We start from the raw sequence: 17489 nt of genomic DNA, 5'->3' as shown, positions 1-17489 counted from the left end.
TTACTGCCACTTCCACCCGCCTCCTACCCCCATCACTTGACTCGGGCAAACACTTGGTGTCCTTCCCTGGTTTTCTGTCACTGGCACAGGTGGAACGGGTGGGAAAGAGAAAGCACAGAAGCTTGGGAAAACCTGTCTTTTTCCCTCCTCCTGGAGCTCAGTCCTCCTGTCCTTGTTCACTGTTTCAAATCAGGTCTCTGTGCCCTAGAGCTCACGCATGGTGATCTGCTTGGCGCCCAGAGCGGGTTGGCTGTTGCGTACAACCACCTACCCCCCCTGTGCTGTTCCCTGTCTCACCTGCCTGGAGCCACTGATTCTTCTCGTGCCCACTGTCGTCAGGCCTGAGGTGCCAGCCTTCCCTAGCCTACCTGGATATTTATTTCCTCCGTTTTTCTATCTTAAGAGTAGTGAGGCTCTGCTGGAGCTCATGCCCCAAGCAGGCTGCCTCAGCTCTGAGGGAGGGGAGTCAGGAAGCAGAGCACAGAAGCTGCGATGCTGAGACATTAGGTTTCCTTGCCAGTCACTTAATGAATCCTCAAGGACTAGTGAAATAAATGCTAGATCACTGAAGAAGAGTGCCACTGGAATTCTGGGTGTCAGCGCCTTTCTTCTTTTGGAGGGCCATGGGACCAACAGGCACAATGCGGATGCTCTGGGCAGAAAAGGACTTTGGAATGGTGTGTGCATGCAGCTCATTCTTATGTTCCAGAGGCAGCTGGTAGTGCCGATCCTCATTCCTTTCTGAGAGCCCCTCACCAGCCCCTACAAGCACCTTCCAACTCCCACTAACATTTCAGCATAACTCACAGCTACCTAGTGCTGCATAGTAGAAAGACCAGACTTCAAAGCTCCATGCCATTAGCCAGGGCCCAAGTTTAACTTCCTGCACTGGCCAAATGCCTGCCTTGAGGCTCTCTCAGACCCCCACATTTAGAAGCTGTTAATGGCCTTAGTGTAGAGGATCAGTTCTCTACCTTCTACTGGTCATCTGAAAACCCCCACTCAGAGATGACTTGGTTTGAGAGTCTGGCGGCCTGGCAGCCAGCTGTGAGTGTTTAGTAGGGCCAGAGCTAAGCCCTCTGCCTGCCAGTCCTGCAACAGCTGGGCCCCAGGGAATAGCTGAGGTACTCGCAACTGGAGCAGGGGCAGGAGTCATCGGTACTGTCTCAGAGCTCAGAATGCCCAGTGTGATGGGACTTGATTTATGATTCTGCACACACTCAGCATGGGTCCTTCTGCCAGACCCAGTTAGTTAGGAGCCTCAAAGCTGTTTACCCAGCCTGGGCTCTGCTTCTGCCAGAACACAAGTATAGGAACTTTCCACACCAGAGGGGAGTGGAGCTATCAGAGCAGAGGTTGACTCAGCATTCCTAGTACTGCTCACACATGTGGCCTCTGATCATTGTGCAGGCACCTTCCATCTTCCGTGCTCTGGGGCAGCCAAGAAGTGCAGGACATATTGACCAGGAAAATGTTATCTCCTCTACTTAACCCCATTGTTCCCAGAAACATCCTGAGGAGCATGCGTCAATGAGTCACACCAAGAAAAGAAATGGGTAAAATTTTGCAACAAGGAAATGCAGTTTGGGGAAAGAAGTCTCTTGTATCCTGGTCCTCCATACCTGTTACACTTTTGCTGCTCTGCTCAGCCAGGGCCTCTTCCCCATTGTCAGCAGAAGCCCGGCTAAAGCGCTGAAATACAGTCAGGTTTAAAAGGCTTTAGGTTCATAAAGTTGCACTGTCATCACAGTCTCTCTCTTAAGGTGCTGCCTAGAACTCTCCCCACACACTCTTTGCCCAAAAGCTCAGGGCTTTATTCCAGCTCACTCCTTGAAGGAGTGGTTTAAACCAGAAGGGCAAAGACAGAAGAAAAAGGAACAGGCAGGCCGAGAGGCTGAGAGGAGTCTGGTTTTTATTGTTATCATGTATTTGGCTGGATGCAGAACTGCCCTCACCACCGCTGGCCACCAGTGGCCTCCCAGGAGGAACAGGCAGCAAAGATGGTTCCAGGGATGCTGCCACTTTGAGCCTCGGGGCTTATAAATTCAAGAGCACAGTGGGTTCAACCTTCTAACAGGAAGTGCGAACTCACAGCCAGACTTCACCAGGAGGGCGAGACGGTCGTAGCTGAAGGCACTGTAATCAAGGCACACACCCATTGCCAGAGTTTGTTTTCCTTCTGGTTACTCTGATAAATCTAGACGCCACTCTGTTGGAGAACCAGCACTGCCGGTAGCTGGGGTTAGTTTGCAAGCTAGCAGGGTGTGAGGGCCTGCTCACTGGTAATAAAATTTCTTGTTAGGGCTGTTAGCGTGGTCGACCAACAGCTGGCATGGGGTGAACTGTTTTCCATAGGCGGCCTCGTACTTCCTGAGCCGGTCCACTATTTTCTGAGCACCATATAGATCAACGAAGCGGAAGGGCCCTAAATGGAGAAACAGGACTTTGTTGAAGGAGACAGCAACACAAGCGCTAGGATAAAGCCAGTCACCTTCCCAACTAGCAAGACCAACCTCCCAGACAGGGGGGGAAGCCGAGCCCAAAGACCGCTCCGATGTCTCCCTCTGCAGCCGTGGCCAAGACCCCTTCCTGCAGGCACATGACGGCCTCATTCACGAATCTTGTCACCAGGCGGTACTGAATGTCTTCATCAGAGGAGCTGCCAACAGGGAAAGACGTCCAGGTAGAGGAGGAGTAAGAGAGGAGGGACAGGTGCAGAACATGAATGAGGCTGGTGCTACTGGAGCTCTGAGGACCAGCCTGTACCGAACCTCCAGCTCTGTAAGAGGGTGCCGCCAGGAGGCCAGCCGTTCCCTTGGAAAAAGCGGGGAGCTATTCACCCCAATTAACCTGAAACTGAGCACCTAGAACAGGGTCTGGCAGAGTAACAGTAAGTATCTCTCAAGATCAGCAGCTGTCAAGTACACATGATAATAAAGGGTTTGGAGCGTGAAAGGGACTAGGATGATTGTTTCAGGCTGCTCTCTGGGACCTTCAGAGGGAAGGCTGGAGCAGGGGTCTTCCCAAAGCTCAGCTGCAGCCCTCACCCTCAGGCCTGGCAGAGGACGAGGCGGCAAGTGGAAGGGCAAAATGTTTAAAGCATCAGGAGTGTTTTTTCTGGTCAGGTAGGGTGATCACGACAAAGGAGAAGGAAGAGGGGCCGAGAAGCTTGGGCTGATGAGAAACGTGTTTCTATGCTATAGCCGCTCAATTAACTTACACATCAGGCTTAGGAGGTATCTTCAGACTTGCCAAGATACTATCCATGTCAGAATTCAAATTCTTACTCTTCATGCCCTCCTGGTAGATGTAAAAGCCCTTCCCGGACTTGCGGCCTAAAAGAAGCAAGAAAAGGGAGAGTTACAAATTCTCAGAGCCTGCCTGAGAATTCTCTTCTCTCTAGTCTGCTATAAAGCTCTAGCCTCTCATTTGTATTCCTGAATTTGTATATCTAGCCAACCCTAGAAATTGAGTGTCAGAAGAGTTGGCAGAGAAGGAAAAGAGATGTTGTGTTTTCTGGACCTTGGAAATCTGTGTATGCAGATGGAAAAGGCCACGTGGGTGAGTTTTAATGTCCAGGCCCTAAGATGCCCAGGACCTAGCACTGACTTTGCTAAAGCTACTTTGCCAAGACAGGTGTTTAGGAAACACTCTTTCACAGGTCCTTCTGTAACTCTTTGGTCTCAGGAAACTTTGTAACTAATGGTGCTAGTTATGTTTCCTTGAGGCTACTCACCGAGGAAGCCCTTGGACACCATCTGCCTCAGCAGTTCTAGGCTTCCACCTTCAAACCGCTCCCCAAAGGCTTTGCCCAGATCTTCTGCTACGTGTTTTGCTACATCCACGCCAACTTCGTCCACCAGTGTGGTAGCACCCACAGGAAAGCCAAAGCTCGTGGTAAGGGAATCCAGCTTCTTAGGGTCAACTCCTTCCTGAGCGGGGAGGAAAGCAGGGACCTCAGGAGAAGGCTATCCCCGAACCCCCCCAAGGGCTCCCTGTGCTCGTCCTCAGAAACAGCCTTGTGCAACACCCACTTCTCTTCTGGGTGCCACTGGGCCAGGCCCAGGACTGTTTCACTCAGGGAAGCACAAAGAGGCTTGGGAGCCTCAAGGGGAAAGGCTGAGCGTTCCCTAACCTACAGCACTTTAAGGAAGTTTAGAGATGAACAAATTTTTCATTTCCTTCTTGTCTGCAATTCTGAATCTCAATAATAATGCGATTCCATGGCAGACAGGCCTAAGTTTCCCATGACCAACAGAAGAGACATTACCAAGGAGCAGTGCTACAGAGCCCTGTGGTCCCTGTGTCTGACAGTGACTGGTGAGGAGGGGCCACCCCCCTTCCTGCCGGTGAATGACCTGTATGGCCCTGGGAGGGGTCTGTGCACGGCAGAAGCAGATGCAGCACCAGTGAGACCAAGTGGGCCCTGTTCTGGATGGTCTCTGCCTCAAGGGGGATGCAGAAAGAGCATAGAAGAGCACGTCGGGAGGCCTCTGGCCTAATGGAGCAGGGAGGAAACGAAGGGAGCAGAGCTAAAATTCTGCCCATTTTAGTGTGGCATAAGCCCATGACTTCCCACCACTGTGCAGAAAGGGAGGGCAAGAAAGGGCCTTTTTGGAGAAGAGCCAGGAGTTAGTCTATTAGAAGGAAGCCTGTTCCTCATCTTGACATTACCAGTTTGGAGGACTGGTACAAGGAGGGGAAGGTGCCTCAAACATTCTGAGAGCAATACCAACCTGGAGAATTCTGATGACTTCAGACATCATGGGTGCGAGACACCTGGTGGTGTAGAAGCCAGGTCCATCCTGCCAAGGGAGAGAACATGAGCTCACTGGCCCCTCTGTTGTGGGTACTGCCCTAGTCTGAAAGCAGTCTCCCTTCCCCAGGCATCCTTTCAAGATGCCAGGTGATTTATAATGCCAATCAGAACTCTTAAAATTAAATTGCAGGGGAAGCCATAGCTAGGGGCAGCATGGCTTGAAGCAAACAGCACAGCATATAGCTTCACAGTCACCTGAAAGGTCTGGAATGGCTGGGAGAACCTGCCATGTCCCAGACTCTCCCCACTCCAACCCCAACTCAGCAGTACAGTCGATACCACTGTCCATACTGTAGAGGACCAAGGGGAGAGCATATCAAAAGTTGATTTATTTGCCCCAGAAGAGTTACAAACAAGCCTGGAGATACAAGGAGTCTTAATAGAACTTTTCCAAACCTGATTCTGTGTTACACAGCTCCCTACCTTAACCACAATGATGACCTTCCCCTGCTTGAGACCAACTGCTACAGCAGAAGCAGTTGTGTCCTTAGAAGTTTTCTCAGTTGTGATAATCTCCAGCAGCTGCATCTTGTCCACAGGAGAGAAGTAATGCATGCCAATCACCTGGCAAAGGGAACAAAAAGCCAAGAGATTTAAGAAAGCTGAGGAGGGAACCTAATAGCATTCATATTTTCCTAGAAAAGCACTGGAGAGAAAGGCAGTTGTGATACAGGAATACTGCTTGATACCATCCAGTGGTTTGGTTCTGTGGTTCTTTGATAAAAAGTTCAGTATGTCCAGGGACAGCTTATTGGAATCTTCCTCTTCCATCTGGTTCTAGGGCTTTTCACTAAGGGCACTTGAGCCTCCCAACTGTTAGTGCCAACATCACAGCTAAAGGACAAATTAGATTTATCGGGGAAGAATGAGTGAAGGCTCCACTTATATTAAGGATGCTGATGGTTTTGGTGAGAGGGTCCACTTTTTTGTCGGGGGAGGTGGAGCAGGCAGAAGAATTAGTTAATATCCTGGTCTAGCAGAGATGGTTTTTGGGTTTTACACAGATGGGTCTCACCATTGGGATACTGGGTTTAAAAAAAATTTCTCAACACTCAAATGCACCTGAAGACTCATTAAACAAGTGATTCTCAAAGTGAAGCACCCAGACCAGCAGCATTAGCATTCACTGGGAACGTCAGAACTGCAAATTCTCAGGCCCGCCCCAGACCTGCTGAACAAGGAACTGTGGGAGCAGGCCCAGATCTGGGTTTAAGAAGCCTTCCGGGGATTCTGATACATGCTAGAGACCCACCTCATTAAGCTAACAATTAGATTAGTCTTCACAACTGAACTGTGAAAGAAGTCTAATTCATGAATTTATAGTTTTGTTCCCCTCCACTTTAGCTGTAAGATATCACTAATAACATCTACCATTTATTGACTGCTTACTATCCACTGCTCTTCAATACATTTGTCATTTATTCCTTACATTTAATTCATTAGTACTCTGTCAACTAGTCAGTCTAATTATCTAGATGAGGAAAAAAGACATCAGGAGGTTAAAATCAGAAGCTCAGGGTCATGGCAGAGTGGGAGTCCATCACAGGAGGGCCTGACCCCAAAGCATGCTCCTTACCACACATAACACACAGGTCACTTAAATGATCTGTAAATTTAGCAATCCAAAAGTTGCTTCTAATCCCTAAATTGTTCTTTAACTTATATCTACAATATATAAAAGGACAGGACCTGATTCAGACTCAGCACTTCTGAGTAAAAGAAAGTAGCCTTTATTGACGTATAATTTATACACAATAAAATGCACAGACCTTAAAGTGTTCCTTTAGATGAGTTTTGACAATTGTATACACACCCACATAATCACTACACTAAACAAAATCTATTTACCTCACTTAAGAAAGTTATGCCAGAGGTGACTTGTCCTGGACTGCTGGTACTTTCTCAGTTGTGGCACTGACAGTCCTGGGCCCTGGGAAAGCTGTCAGACCTGGGCAAACTGGGATGGTTGGTCACCCTACTTGTGCCCCTTTGGCCTCACTTTTATATGAATGACATAAGGCAAGCAAGTGACAACAGCTCACCAGTATACCTGGAGGCTAGGACTGCAAAGTGTGATGCTTGTTCCATTCCATGGGGAGAATGAGAGGCTGGCATCAAAGTAACAACAAGAGATCCTCCTCTGCTGAGTTTTTTTTTTTTTTTTTTAGTGAGGAAGATTAGCCCTGAGCTAACATCTGTTGCCAATCTTCTTTTTTTGCTTGAGGAAGATTATCCCTGAGTTAACATCTGTGCCATTCTTCCTCTATTTTGTATGTGGGTCACCGGCTGATGAGTGGTGTAGGTCTGCACCTGGGATCTGAACCCGAGGAACCCCAGGCCGCTGAAGCAGAGCATGCCGAACTTAACCACTAGGCGACAGGCCCGGCCCATCCTCTGCTGATTTTAAATGCTGTGGAGCTGCTTTGAGTGATGACATGGCCAGACTGTCCATCTGCCTTTATACTGTTTTTGTGTCTTCCCTCAGTGTCACTACCATTGCCACTTCTCCCTATGACCTTTTCCTGCCATCACTGAACCTGCCTCTATCAGGCCCCACATCACTTCTAACCTGCTGTGTGTTAGAAAACAAGATTATCCTGTGGTGGCAAGCTTTTAGAACAGGAATAAATAGGCTTTGGTATTTTTAGTACATGGACTTTGCATTAACAATTTCAGCTGCTTAAAGGTCTTTTATATTTCCTGCCTACTTTTGGCTGCTTCTGGCTAACTGGTATCCTCCCGAGAGGTGAGGTGTTTTACTTCTCCTTGAGTGACTTCACTTCCCCTTGATTACTCTGGTAGACAACAGAAGCGCAAAGATAAATGTCTAGGCATCATTCCAAATACTCACTGAAAGTGCTTCTGCACCCACCCCTTTCATGTCCTGGGTAGGTCTAAATGAACCCACAGGTGGACACATCCCACCACACCCCTCATCTTCCATTCCTGGATCTGGAACCAAACCCGTCCTAGACAGTCCCCAGCATCTGCTCTGTACTGAAGTGATATTTTGGAGTATCCCTTCTTATTTTAGGGCCTATCTTCTAAATCCTAATTGTAATAAAAGGAGTTTTTATAGTCTGAACCTGAAAAATAATACCCATTAGGGATGCAAATTACCTATAAAAGTATATTTTAGTTGTACTTATTCCTGCATTTCACAATGATTGTGGTATTAGCTTTTCTGTGCCCAGTTTTTGGGAATATCTCATCCCCCCCTTCCCTTCAGAATCAGCACCAGTCCCTTCTCATGTTCTAAGCCTTCATCAGTGAGCCCAAAGCAGTAAAACATTTTGGGGTTTTCCTCTGTTCAGAATTTACCTTCTCAGGTCTTTTGCTGACAGCAGCAATTTCATTGATTGGGAGAGCAGATGTGTTACTGGCAAAGACACAGTGATCTGGAATCACCTGCAGGGGAAAGGCATTTAAGAATGTGTCATGTAGGCCTGAGAGGTGACTAGAGTCCAAAGCACAGCTATGAGTGACACCTGGGCCCAGCCCACCCTCTTACCCAGAATTGCCCAGACAGTAGATACCATTCACCCCGACATTTATGATCATCTAGGGCGTCTGTGTTAGGGAGTGTGCTGGCCTTGTTCTCTTTCCCCTTTAGCCTTCTTCTAGTTATGGCCCAGCATAAGGTCACCTACTCCTAACGTGGAGACTGCATCTCAGTAGTTGGGTAAATAAAGACACCTTAGATAAACACTGAAAAGATGGCCTTGACTCAAATGTCATTCATTTCAAGATCTAGTATGGGTGTTGATCTCTCTTCTTGTTTGGATCTTTCCTCAAGTCTGAAAGCTTATGATACCCCACCCTTCATCTTTGTAAGAACAAGCCATAATGTGCATGCCTATCTCATTTTATACAGTGTGTTACTAGAAAACGGTACACCACTATAATTACATCTACAGTACATGAATACTATTAACTATGAGCTTTATCAACCTGGAGAATAGTCTCTAATGTAGACTGTCTCAGTATTCTGTCCATGAATCTCAAGTTATTCATGTTTTCATTCAGATGCTTAGATGAAAAACATGGAAGGCACACCTGTCAAATTTGTGCAAATCTTGGACAGGCAGAACCCTAACATCAGAGATGAGAATCAAGGTTCAGGATACATTCACCACACTGAAAAGCTGAGTGTAAAACGAGATCAATTATAATCGGGAAGTGTAAAGGTAAAGTACTGCACTGAGGTTTTTTATAAAAGAAGAAAGGGAAAAAAAGAACTGGATAGGCACCTGATGGACAAGACCTGGCTTGGCAGGAAACTTGTGATAAAGATCTCATGATTTTAGTTAATCAAAAGTGTAATGTGAGTCGACAGTGAGCATGACTGTAAGAAAGCTAACAGTCTCAAGTTGCATTATTAGTGGTATGGTGTCTGACGCTGTGGTAAAATTCTCCACAAAAGCAAACCAATGTCTCCAAAGATGGCTGGCAGCAATTCTTCTCTCCTTGTACCTGCGTGTCTCTCCTCCCACCCAGAGGAGAGTCTATTTCCCCTCCCCGTGAATCTTGTGACTTGCTTTTACAAATGGAAAGTGGCAAAAGTGACTCTGCCATTTCCAGGCCTAGCCTTCCTGAGCCCGGTAGCTTCTGCTTTTGCTCTCATGGAAGCCAGCAGCAATGCTGCAGAGATTTGTTCACAGTCTGCACTTCTCTTGATCCGATCCCTCTTCTTTCTCTTTTCTTTGATCACTGGCTTCCCGAATGCTAAAACTAACAAACTTTTCTCCGTCGTGATACCCTCAAACCCAGATTTTTCAAAGCAAATACCATCACCTAGTCAGATGGCAAACACTCTTCTCTCCACTTTGGCCATGCCTGCTTTTGCTGCTCCTCAGGATGGACCTACCACTGGCTCAGCGTGTCCTCAAAGCCCCGGGAACATCACGATCTAAGCTGAAATGCCACCTAGCACAGATGGAATATAAATCTACCCAGCTCTTCTGCGTTTTCTCCCTCAGTTGAATCTACATTACAGTTTGTCTAAAGAAAAGATTCTGGAATGTGTCTCACAAGTGGAATCTGTCCCAAACAGAGCTGCTTGTCTAAACCCTCCTTAGGTTCAGTCTTTAGTAGAGAAGGGATTGCCCTCAGGTGGAAGGGCATCTTAAGAGTACAGCCCACTACTCCAGACACCAAGAGTGTTGCCAAGTCAGTGCCATTTCATTTACACCATTTACTAACCCACATTCTGTTTATTTAGCCGTAGGCCAGTCAAGGCCCCGGTTCTATCTCGTGCCTGGATTACTGCCATTTCTTCTTCTCTGGGCTCTTTCTTTATACCACCCACTTCAAGTACTTGTTTTGTTCGTGTCACCCCCACCTCAAGAAATGGCCATGTAGAGCATCTGGATCAAGACCAAAGTAGCATTTCCATAAAATGAGCATCTGAAACCTGCCTGGAGAAACTGTTTCTCCCCTATTTCGTTTGCCGCCTAGACTTGAAGAAGTTTAGTTATGGCTTGTGGCCAACCAAAAATGTCAAGACATCTGGCTACACTTTATGAGGTTATTTGTATGTCTGGGTGACTGCACCCCACAGAAGGCTAATGAACCCTGTGCTCAGGTTAATCAGCGACTTGATTTTCTTCCCTTAGGACTGAGATTTGACCTTTATAACATACGCAGTGTGCCTGAACTCACATAAAAACTTATGCTTGGAAATGAATAGCCCTATAAAAAGAACCACGAGTTTCCTAGAGTTCCTTTGAAAAACCCCATCTCTGTGTCCTCCACTCACTATGCCAGGGTTCAAGTACAAGCCCCTTACTTACCGCTTCTACTTCCTTTAGCACTCTGTGCTTAAGACTAAGGTCCTCAAAAACAGCTTCAATCACCATGTCGGCCTTTTCAAAACCCTGGTAATCGAGCTGCCCAGTCAAGTTGCTGAAAATGGAGTCCCTTTCAAATGATGTTAAAGCTTTCTTCTTCACTTTATCATTCAATCTGGAAAAACACATTCCTAGTCAGAGGTGAAGAACAGGAAACTAACATTTATTGCGTGTCCGTGGCCAGACAGTACGCTATGTGTTTTTCACCAGCTCTGTGAGGGGGTTATAGCACTTCCATTGTGAGGGAGCTGAGTTGCTCAAAGAGGCTCAGAGGGACTCGTGGTCACATAGCTAGGTACTAGGGTACCAGGACTGAAAGACTGGTTGACCCCCAAGTCCACATTCTTTCTACTATAAGATGCCTCTAAATGCCCAACTTACATAAACTATATCACTCATAAATGTTAAATTTGGCAACAGGAGTAAACACAAATACTAGAATGGCAAAACCAAAAAGCAGCTCTGGTCATTCTCTACCTACAATAGGAGAAACAGCCAATGTGTGTCCTAAACCACGTGGATTTACACTTGCTTACATAACATATTGTTATTCTGTAACTGTAATCTTCTAGAGGACAGAGACCAAGCATTATTTCTTATATTCTTAATCTACTTCCCAGTCAGCACCTAGTAGCACATTGTATTGATTACATAAAATATTAACTCAAGGTTTCTTCTTTCCCATAGAGAGCTAAAAAGGATTCCTGTTACTCATTTAACTGATTATTTTTTATTGCCAAGGAAAACAGGCTCTCTTAGGTTTTAATCTGACCACACTTTCAGAATAAATGACCTAGAGATTTCCTCTGAGTGAAGAATGAAGCTAAACCCCATTCACTAATTTTCTTAGCCAAAAGAAAAATTAAAGCTACAAAATAAGTTCAAAGAATTATTAAAGTCTTAAAAGTATGGGTGCAAACCGCCTAGTTTCTGACAGCAGTCAGCAAATAAGATGCCTGTCAGAGTTCAAAACATGAGTAGTTGTTCTAATTCTAATGCCTAATGAAACTATTTCTGAGAGAGGACAGGAAACATGTATGTCCCAAGTCAGCAGCACAGTGAGGGGCACCTGCCCTAGCCTGACATTTCTAACGCACAAAGGGAAACCCAGGACACCTGGATCCAAAAGAGACTGAAGGGAGGAAGCTATTGTAGAGCAGCAATTTCTCATTTTGGTGACTCTATGCAATGCTGTTTGGGGATGCTCGCATGCTAGTCTCAGGGCGGTGCTGTTATCTAGCACACACCTTTTTTTTGTGGTCAGAATCTTTTACTCCAACTCCTTGCTATCCTACAATAATCTGCCAAAATGATTAAACCTGCCAGGTCCTGGATAGCATTTTGGTGGCAATACATGAGCTTCTCTGCAGAAAAGGGGTAAAAACTTGCTTAAGCCACGTAATCCATTTAAGAAACCAAGAAGAGTTCACTGAGCTAAAAGTCACATGCAGGACAGTCTAAGTGCTTGTCCATTACACTGGAGCAGAGAACTGAGCTGAAACCAATTCCCAGTTTGGCCCAGCTGCTGCTCCACTTTCCCCTCTGCAAAACAGGCAGTACATGTGGGGAGGAAGGAAGCAAGGTAGGGGAGAATAATATTCACTGTTTATTAATTCAGAGGTAAGGTTTATTAATTATTAAATTAATAAAATTTATTTATTATTAATTTAGACTTTGGGACAGTCTGTAAAGCCTCAGACACGGTGGAACCAGACCAGCTAACTGCTTCTCTACAGTAATGCCAGTCAAGAAACACATGGTTCAGGAGTTCTGACCCCAGGTCGACCTTCACCGTGCAGTTACCGCACATGTCCTCACTCCCTAACCTCAGTTCTCTCCACAAAGACACTCAGTCACGCCGTCTCAGTGTTCCATGACAATAGAGTAATTAAATAGAAACTATCAAAATTCACAAATGTGGCAATTTCTAGTCTGATACGAAAGCCTAAAATAAATGGCATTTAAAAATATCTAACAGTTTTCTCTTCTGCACTCAAAGACTACAGATTCTAATGATGTTAATGGTTTATAATATATGTAATAAAAAAGTGAAGGAAGGAATTAGCAGTTCTAAAAATTGAAGGAAAGATGGCTTAACTATGGAGTATCTAGGACTCACCATGTTCAGGAAAAAGGAAACTGTGACAGCAAAAAACAAAAAAAACATCGTAACTCCTGGCAGAGGCAGAGAGCAGGCTCACCCTTTGAACACCTGTTGCTGTCCTCGGCCCAGCCCGGCTAGGGTAGCATCTTTAAGTATAGTCTTCAGGCCCTTATCCACGGAGACTTGGGCAATGCCAGCTCCCATCAGCCCTGCGCCAAGAATGGCTAGGTGCCTGAAAGGAAAGGATGAAATGACTTTTGGTAAACAACTCTTTTTTTTTTTTTGTGAGGAATATCAGCCCTGAACTAACATCTATGCTAATCCTCCTCTTTTTGCTGAGGAAGACCAGCTCTGAGCTAACATCTATTGCCAATCCTCCTCCTTTTTTTTCCCCAAAGCCCCAGTAGATACTTGTATGTCATAGTTGCACATCCTTCTAGTTGCTGTATGTGGGACGCGGCCTCAGCATGGCGGGAGAAGCGGTGCGTTGGTGCGCACCCGGGATCCGAACCCGGTCCGCCAGTAGCGGAGCTCGCGCACTTAACCACTAAGCCACGGGGCCGGCCCATGATAAACAACTCTTAAACATTTCAGTAAAAGTGGGAGATTGCCCAGGTTATCATCCAATAAACCAACTAAAGCAGGCGCAACAATAGGGTATTTCAAATAATTTTTACGTATAAACATACACCTTTAATAAATGATTGATTTTCAAAGTTAAATGCAAAAATCTATTAGATCCCAAAGAATTGGTCTACCTAAGAAGACAGAATTCTACGGATCTTCAGTCATGCCTGGAGATCACTGAAAACGAAACAACCCAGTTTAAGTCAACATGAGAATTTTTGTTTTCCAAATAAAAGCCAACTTGCAGTGATATGCCCAAAGATGAAATCTCTCTTCTTCCAACTACTTGTTAGTGATTTTACCATTTTCCAGTCATCTTTCACTTCTCCTGAAATCTATGCCTTTACTACTCCTTACTTGGAGGAGGTCAAAGTCTCCTGGATGGTTTCTTTGCTTCCAGACCATGCCTCCTCCTCCAACACCTCTATACAGGCACATGCCTGCCTTTTCCATCCTTGAATTCCTCTTGAACTTGTCAGGACCATTTGGCTTATCTCATAGTATTCTGGAATGGCTTCATGTACATTATTTTTTTCCCCTCAATTAAATTCTAAGCTTTATGAGGACCAGAGATCATATCTGATTACTCTTTTTAGTTTTCCATAGTTCTGGAACAATGTGCCATATTCCCACAGTAAATAACTAAAAAATTTCTTTTCAGAACAACTTTCTTCATAAAAGCAGTCCAAGTTGACAGCATTGTAGATCTAAATTTGAGTTGTAATGCAGGATAAAGTTTCATTCCTAACAATTCTGATTATAATATAGTTCAAAAATCATATTCAAGACCTAAAAAGGAAATCTAATTTCAAGTCCTGGGAGCATCTTTCAGATGCAGCTTTGTAATAATACATGTACTTATATGGTGAGTGTTAAGTAATTGGAGAACAATGAGAAAATAGGGTAGAGAAATATAAAGAATAGGGGCTGAAAAAAAAGATTGAGGTATTTACTGCATCAAAGTTAAAAATTTCTGTTTGACAAATGACCGCACAAAATTAAGATAACCATAGACTAGGAAGAAGTTTGCAACATATATAGCAGACAACGGATTACTACTGGTAAGTATGAAGAACATGCATATATCAATTTAAAAAGACAACCCAATAAAATGGGCAAAGGCTTCAATAAAGCAATTCACAAAAGAAGAAAACAAAGTGCCAATAAAGATGCTCAACTTCCTTAACAATCTGGGAAATGCAAATTAAAATGAGATATTCTCTCCCCATCAGAGTGGCAAAATTTAAAATGTATCAATGAGGATGTATGAAAATTGGTTCTTTCATGCATGGCTGATAGAAGTATACTTTGCCTTACTTTGGAGGGCAAATTTATTAAAATCAAAAATCATGGGCCAGCCCCGTGGCTTAGCGGTGAAGTGCGCGCGCTCCGCTACTGGCGGCCCGGGTTCGGATCCCGGGCGTGCACCAACGTACAGCTTCTCCGGTCATGCTGAGGCCATGTCCCACGTACAGCAACTAGAAGGATGTGCAACTATGACATACAACGATCTACTGGGGCTTTGGGGGAAAAAAAGGAGGAGGATTGGCAATAGATGTTAGCTCAGAGCCGGTCTTCCTCAGCAAAAAGAGGAGGATTAGCATGGATTTTAGCTCAGGGCTGATCTTCCTCACCAAAAAAAAAAAAAAAAAAATCGCATACTCTACGATCTAGTAATCTACTTCTCATTGTCTACCCTACAGAAATGCACTTATGCACAAGATGCTGTGACGAACAGTTGTACAATGTTTATAATAATGAAAAATTGGAAACAGCCATCAATCCCTCAGTAGGAGATTAAAAGGAATGAGTTAACTGATATGTACCAATATACACAGTTTCCAAATCATACACTGAACAAAAAGAGCAAGTTACAGGATTCATATAGAAGGATCCCTTTTATATTAAAATACTCAACCTGTAAACACAAAACAGTATCATCTAGTATTTAATCTTATTTGTAGTAGTTTTTTTTTAAAAAGGAGATTCTGTGTATAAAAAATTAATTTATAAAAAAAGAATAGATAAGGAATTCAAATTACCATCCAAGGTGAGGGGAAAGAGGCCTAGAGAGACAGCATGGAGGTATTACTGACAACTGGGAAAGCAGGAAAGGGGACAGTGTTCTTTATTAAATTTTAGTTCAATCTATATTTTATTCTGATAACTTATTCTTCATTTCTAAGATGATGTTAACTTTTTCTTCAATTTGTTTCCCAAGTTAGGTCAACTTTTATATCATCCTGTTTTTTTGTCCATTTAGTTCTGAATTTTTGAATTTTTGATTCAAGATGATTTTTCTTATTTGCAAATGCTTATTTAAGGATATTTAGGGCCGGCCCCGTGGCTTAGCGGTTAAGTGCGTGCACACCACTGCTGGAGGCCTGGGTTCGGATCCCGGGCGCGCACTGATGCACCACTTCTCCGGCCATGCTGAGGCCGCGTCCCACATACAGCAACTAGAAGGGTGTGCAGCTATGACATACAACTATCTACTGGGGCTTTGGGGGGAAAAAAAAGAAAGGATATTTAATTCTAAGTTGAAAGTGTTCTGTTATAGATTTCTTCTGCATTGTTGCTTATTGGGGGGAGATTTTCATAAGCTTAAGTATTTTGATTCTCATTTTCTTGTTCTCTTTTATATGAGCTTCATTGGATACTGCCTGTCTTTTTTGTGTATTTGGTACACAATAACACCTTCTCAAGGTGGTATTATAAACTATCTGCATATACAATAAGAGGTAGATGCAGACAGGAGTAGGAGTCTGGGGCGGCTAATTAGGTTTCTTAATTTAAGCATACCCTCTTCTATTGCTAAATACAGTCTCTTTAATTGACAGCATTTCTTTGTACGTGGAGGGATCGGGGTAAAGGGGTGAGGTAGGGGTAGGAGGTGGTGTGTCATGTGGTTTTGTGATTTTGCAGGACTCAATAGTTTTCTCTTTTGCTTCTTTTCTTTCCTGTTACAATAAAGTTTCCCTCTTATATAATTAAAAGATAGCAGCAGCATCTGCCTTCTATCTATGCTACGCATGGGAATGGGTGGCTTTGTTGTCCTTGCTAATCTGTTTGGCTTTTGTAGAATGTGTGGAGAGCTGCAGATTTAAGTGGCCATCATTATTCTAGTGCAACATACACCCATTGAATGCAAGACACTGTCAGTGTTAGGTGGAACAAACGCAAGGACTGGTGCTGATTACTACATGTGCAGGAAAAGTAGTTACGGTTGTATTTCATATTCTATTTGGAAATCAGCCCTCTAGGCTACTGTCTTACCTGTCTCATCCAGACTTCTTATCCATTTTATCTTCTGTTTTGGACTGTAATCTCGTTAAAGGTGAAGGGAGGGAGAAGCTAGTAACATTAGCTGCTTCTCTTAAATCTCTCACAGCAATTCAGCAAGAGCAGTGTTTCTCAACCTTGGCACTACTGACACTTGGGATTAGGTACTTCTTTGTTGTGGGGCCTGTCCTATGCACTGCAGGATGCTTAGCAGCATCTCTGGCCTCTAGCCACTAGCTGCCAGTAGCATCCCTCCCTCCTCAGTTGTGACAACCAAAAATGTTTCCAGACATGTCAAATTTCCCTTGGGGCAACACTGCCCAGGTTGAGAACCACTGAGCCAGAAGGTGAGTTTAGGGGCATTATTAAACTTAAGATGCTGAAGAGCCATTCAGGCAGCATAACACTGAAAGCCTTGCTGAAGAGAATAGACATGAAACAGGCAAGTAGAATCTCAAATGCTTAGGTTGTAAGCTAAAAGAAGGATAAGCCTTTAACAATTAGAATGAGGCTTTATGTTTTTTTTTTTTTTTGTGAGGAGATCAGCCCTGTGCTAACATCTTCCAAGCCTCCTCTTTTTCTGCTGAGGAAGACTGGCCCTGGGCTAACATCCGTGCCCATCTTCCTCCACTTTATATGGGAGGCCGCCACAGCATGGCTTGACAAGTGGTGTGTTGGTGTGCGCCCAGGATCCGAACCGGAGAACCCCGGGCTGCCGCAACGGAGTGCGTGCACTTAACCACTTGCGCCACCGGGCCGGCCCCCGAGGCTTTATGTTTTTCAATGAGGAAGAAGTATGAGTTCCCAG

At 44.6% G+C, this 17489-nt stretch overlaps 1 protein-coding gene across 1 annotated transcript in view; it reads right to left on the bottom strand.

The window, feature by feature from the left end:
* Positions 1–1895: 1895 nt before the first annotated feature.
* The window catches only part of HADHA (hydroxyacyl-CoA dehydrogenase trifunctional multienzyme complex subunit alpha), a 46375-nt gene continuing 30781 nt past the window's right edge, over positions 1896–17489 (bottom strand). Inside the window, exons 12-20 of the mRNA XM_058551624.1 lie at positions 12870–13004; positions 10612–10783; positions 8141–8227; positions 5243–5383; positions 4737–4805; positions 3737–3932; positions 3221–3335; positions 2514–2659; positions 1896–2425 (exon numbers count right to left, since the gene is read on the bottom strand). Of these exons, the coding sequence (XP_058407607.1) occupies positions 2277–2425; positions 2514–2659; positions 3221–3335; positions 3737–3932; positions 4737–4805; positions 5243–5383; positions 8141–8227; positions 10612–10783; positions 12870–13004 (1210 nt within the window). The 3' untranslated portion in view covers positions 1896–2276. The remainder of the gene's footprint in view (positions 2426–2513; positions 2660–3220; positions 3336–3736; positions 3933–4736; positions 4806–5242; positions 5384–8140; positions 8228–10611; positions 10784–12869; positions 13005–17489) is intronic.

The sequence above is a fragment of the Diceros bicornis genome, chromosome 12 (assembly GCF_020826845.1).
Source record: "Diceros bicornis minor isolate mBicDic1 chromosome 12, mDicBic1.mat.cur, whole genome shotgun sequence".
NCBI lineage: Eukaryota > Metazoa > Chordata > Mammalia > Perissodactyla > Rhinocerotidae > Diceros > Diceros bicornis.
This window is presented reverse-complemented; position numbering and strand designations above follow the sequence as displayed.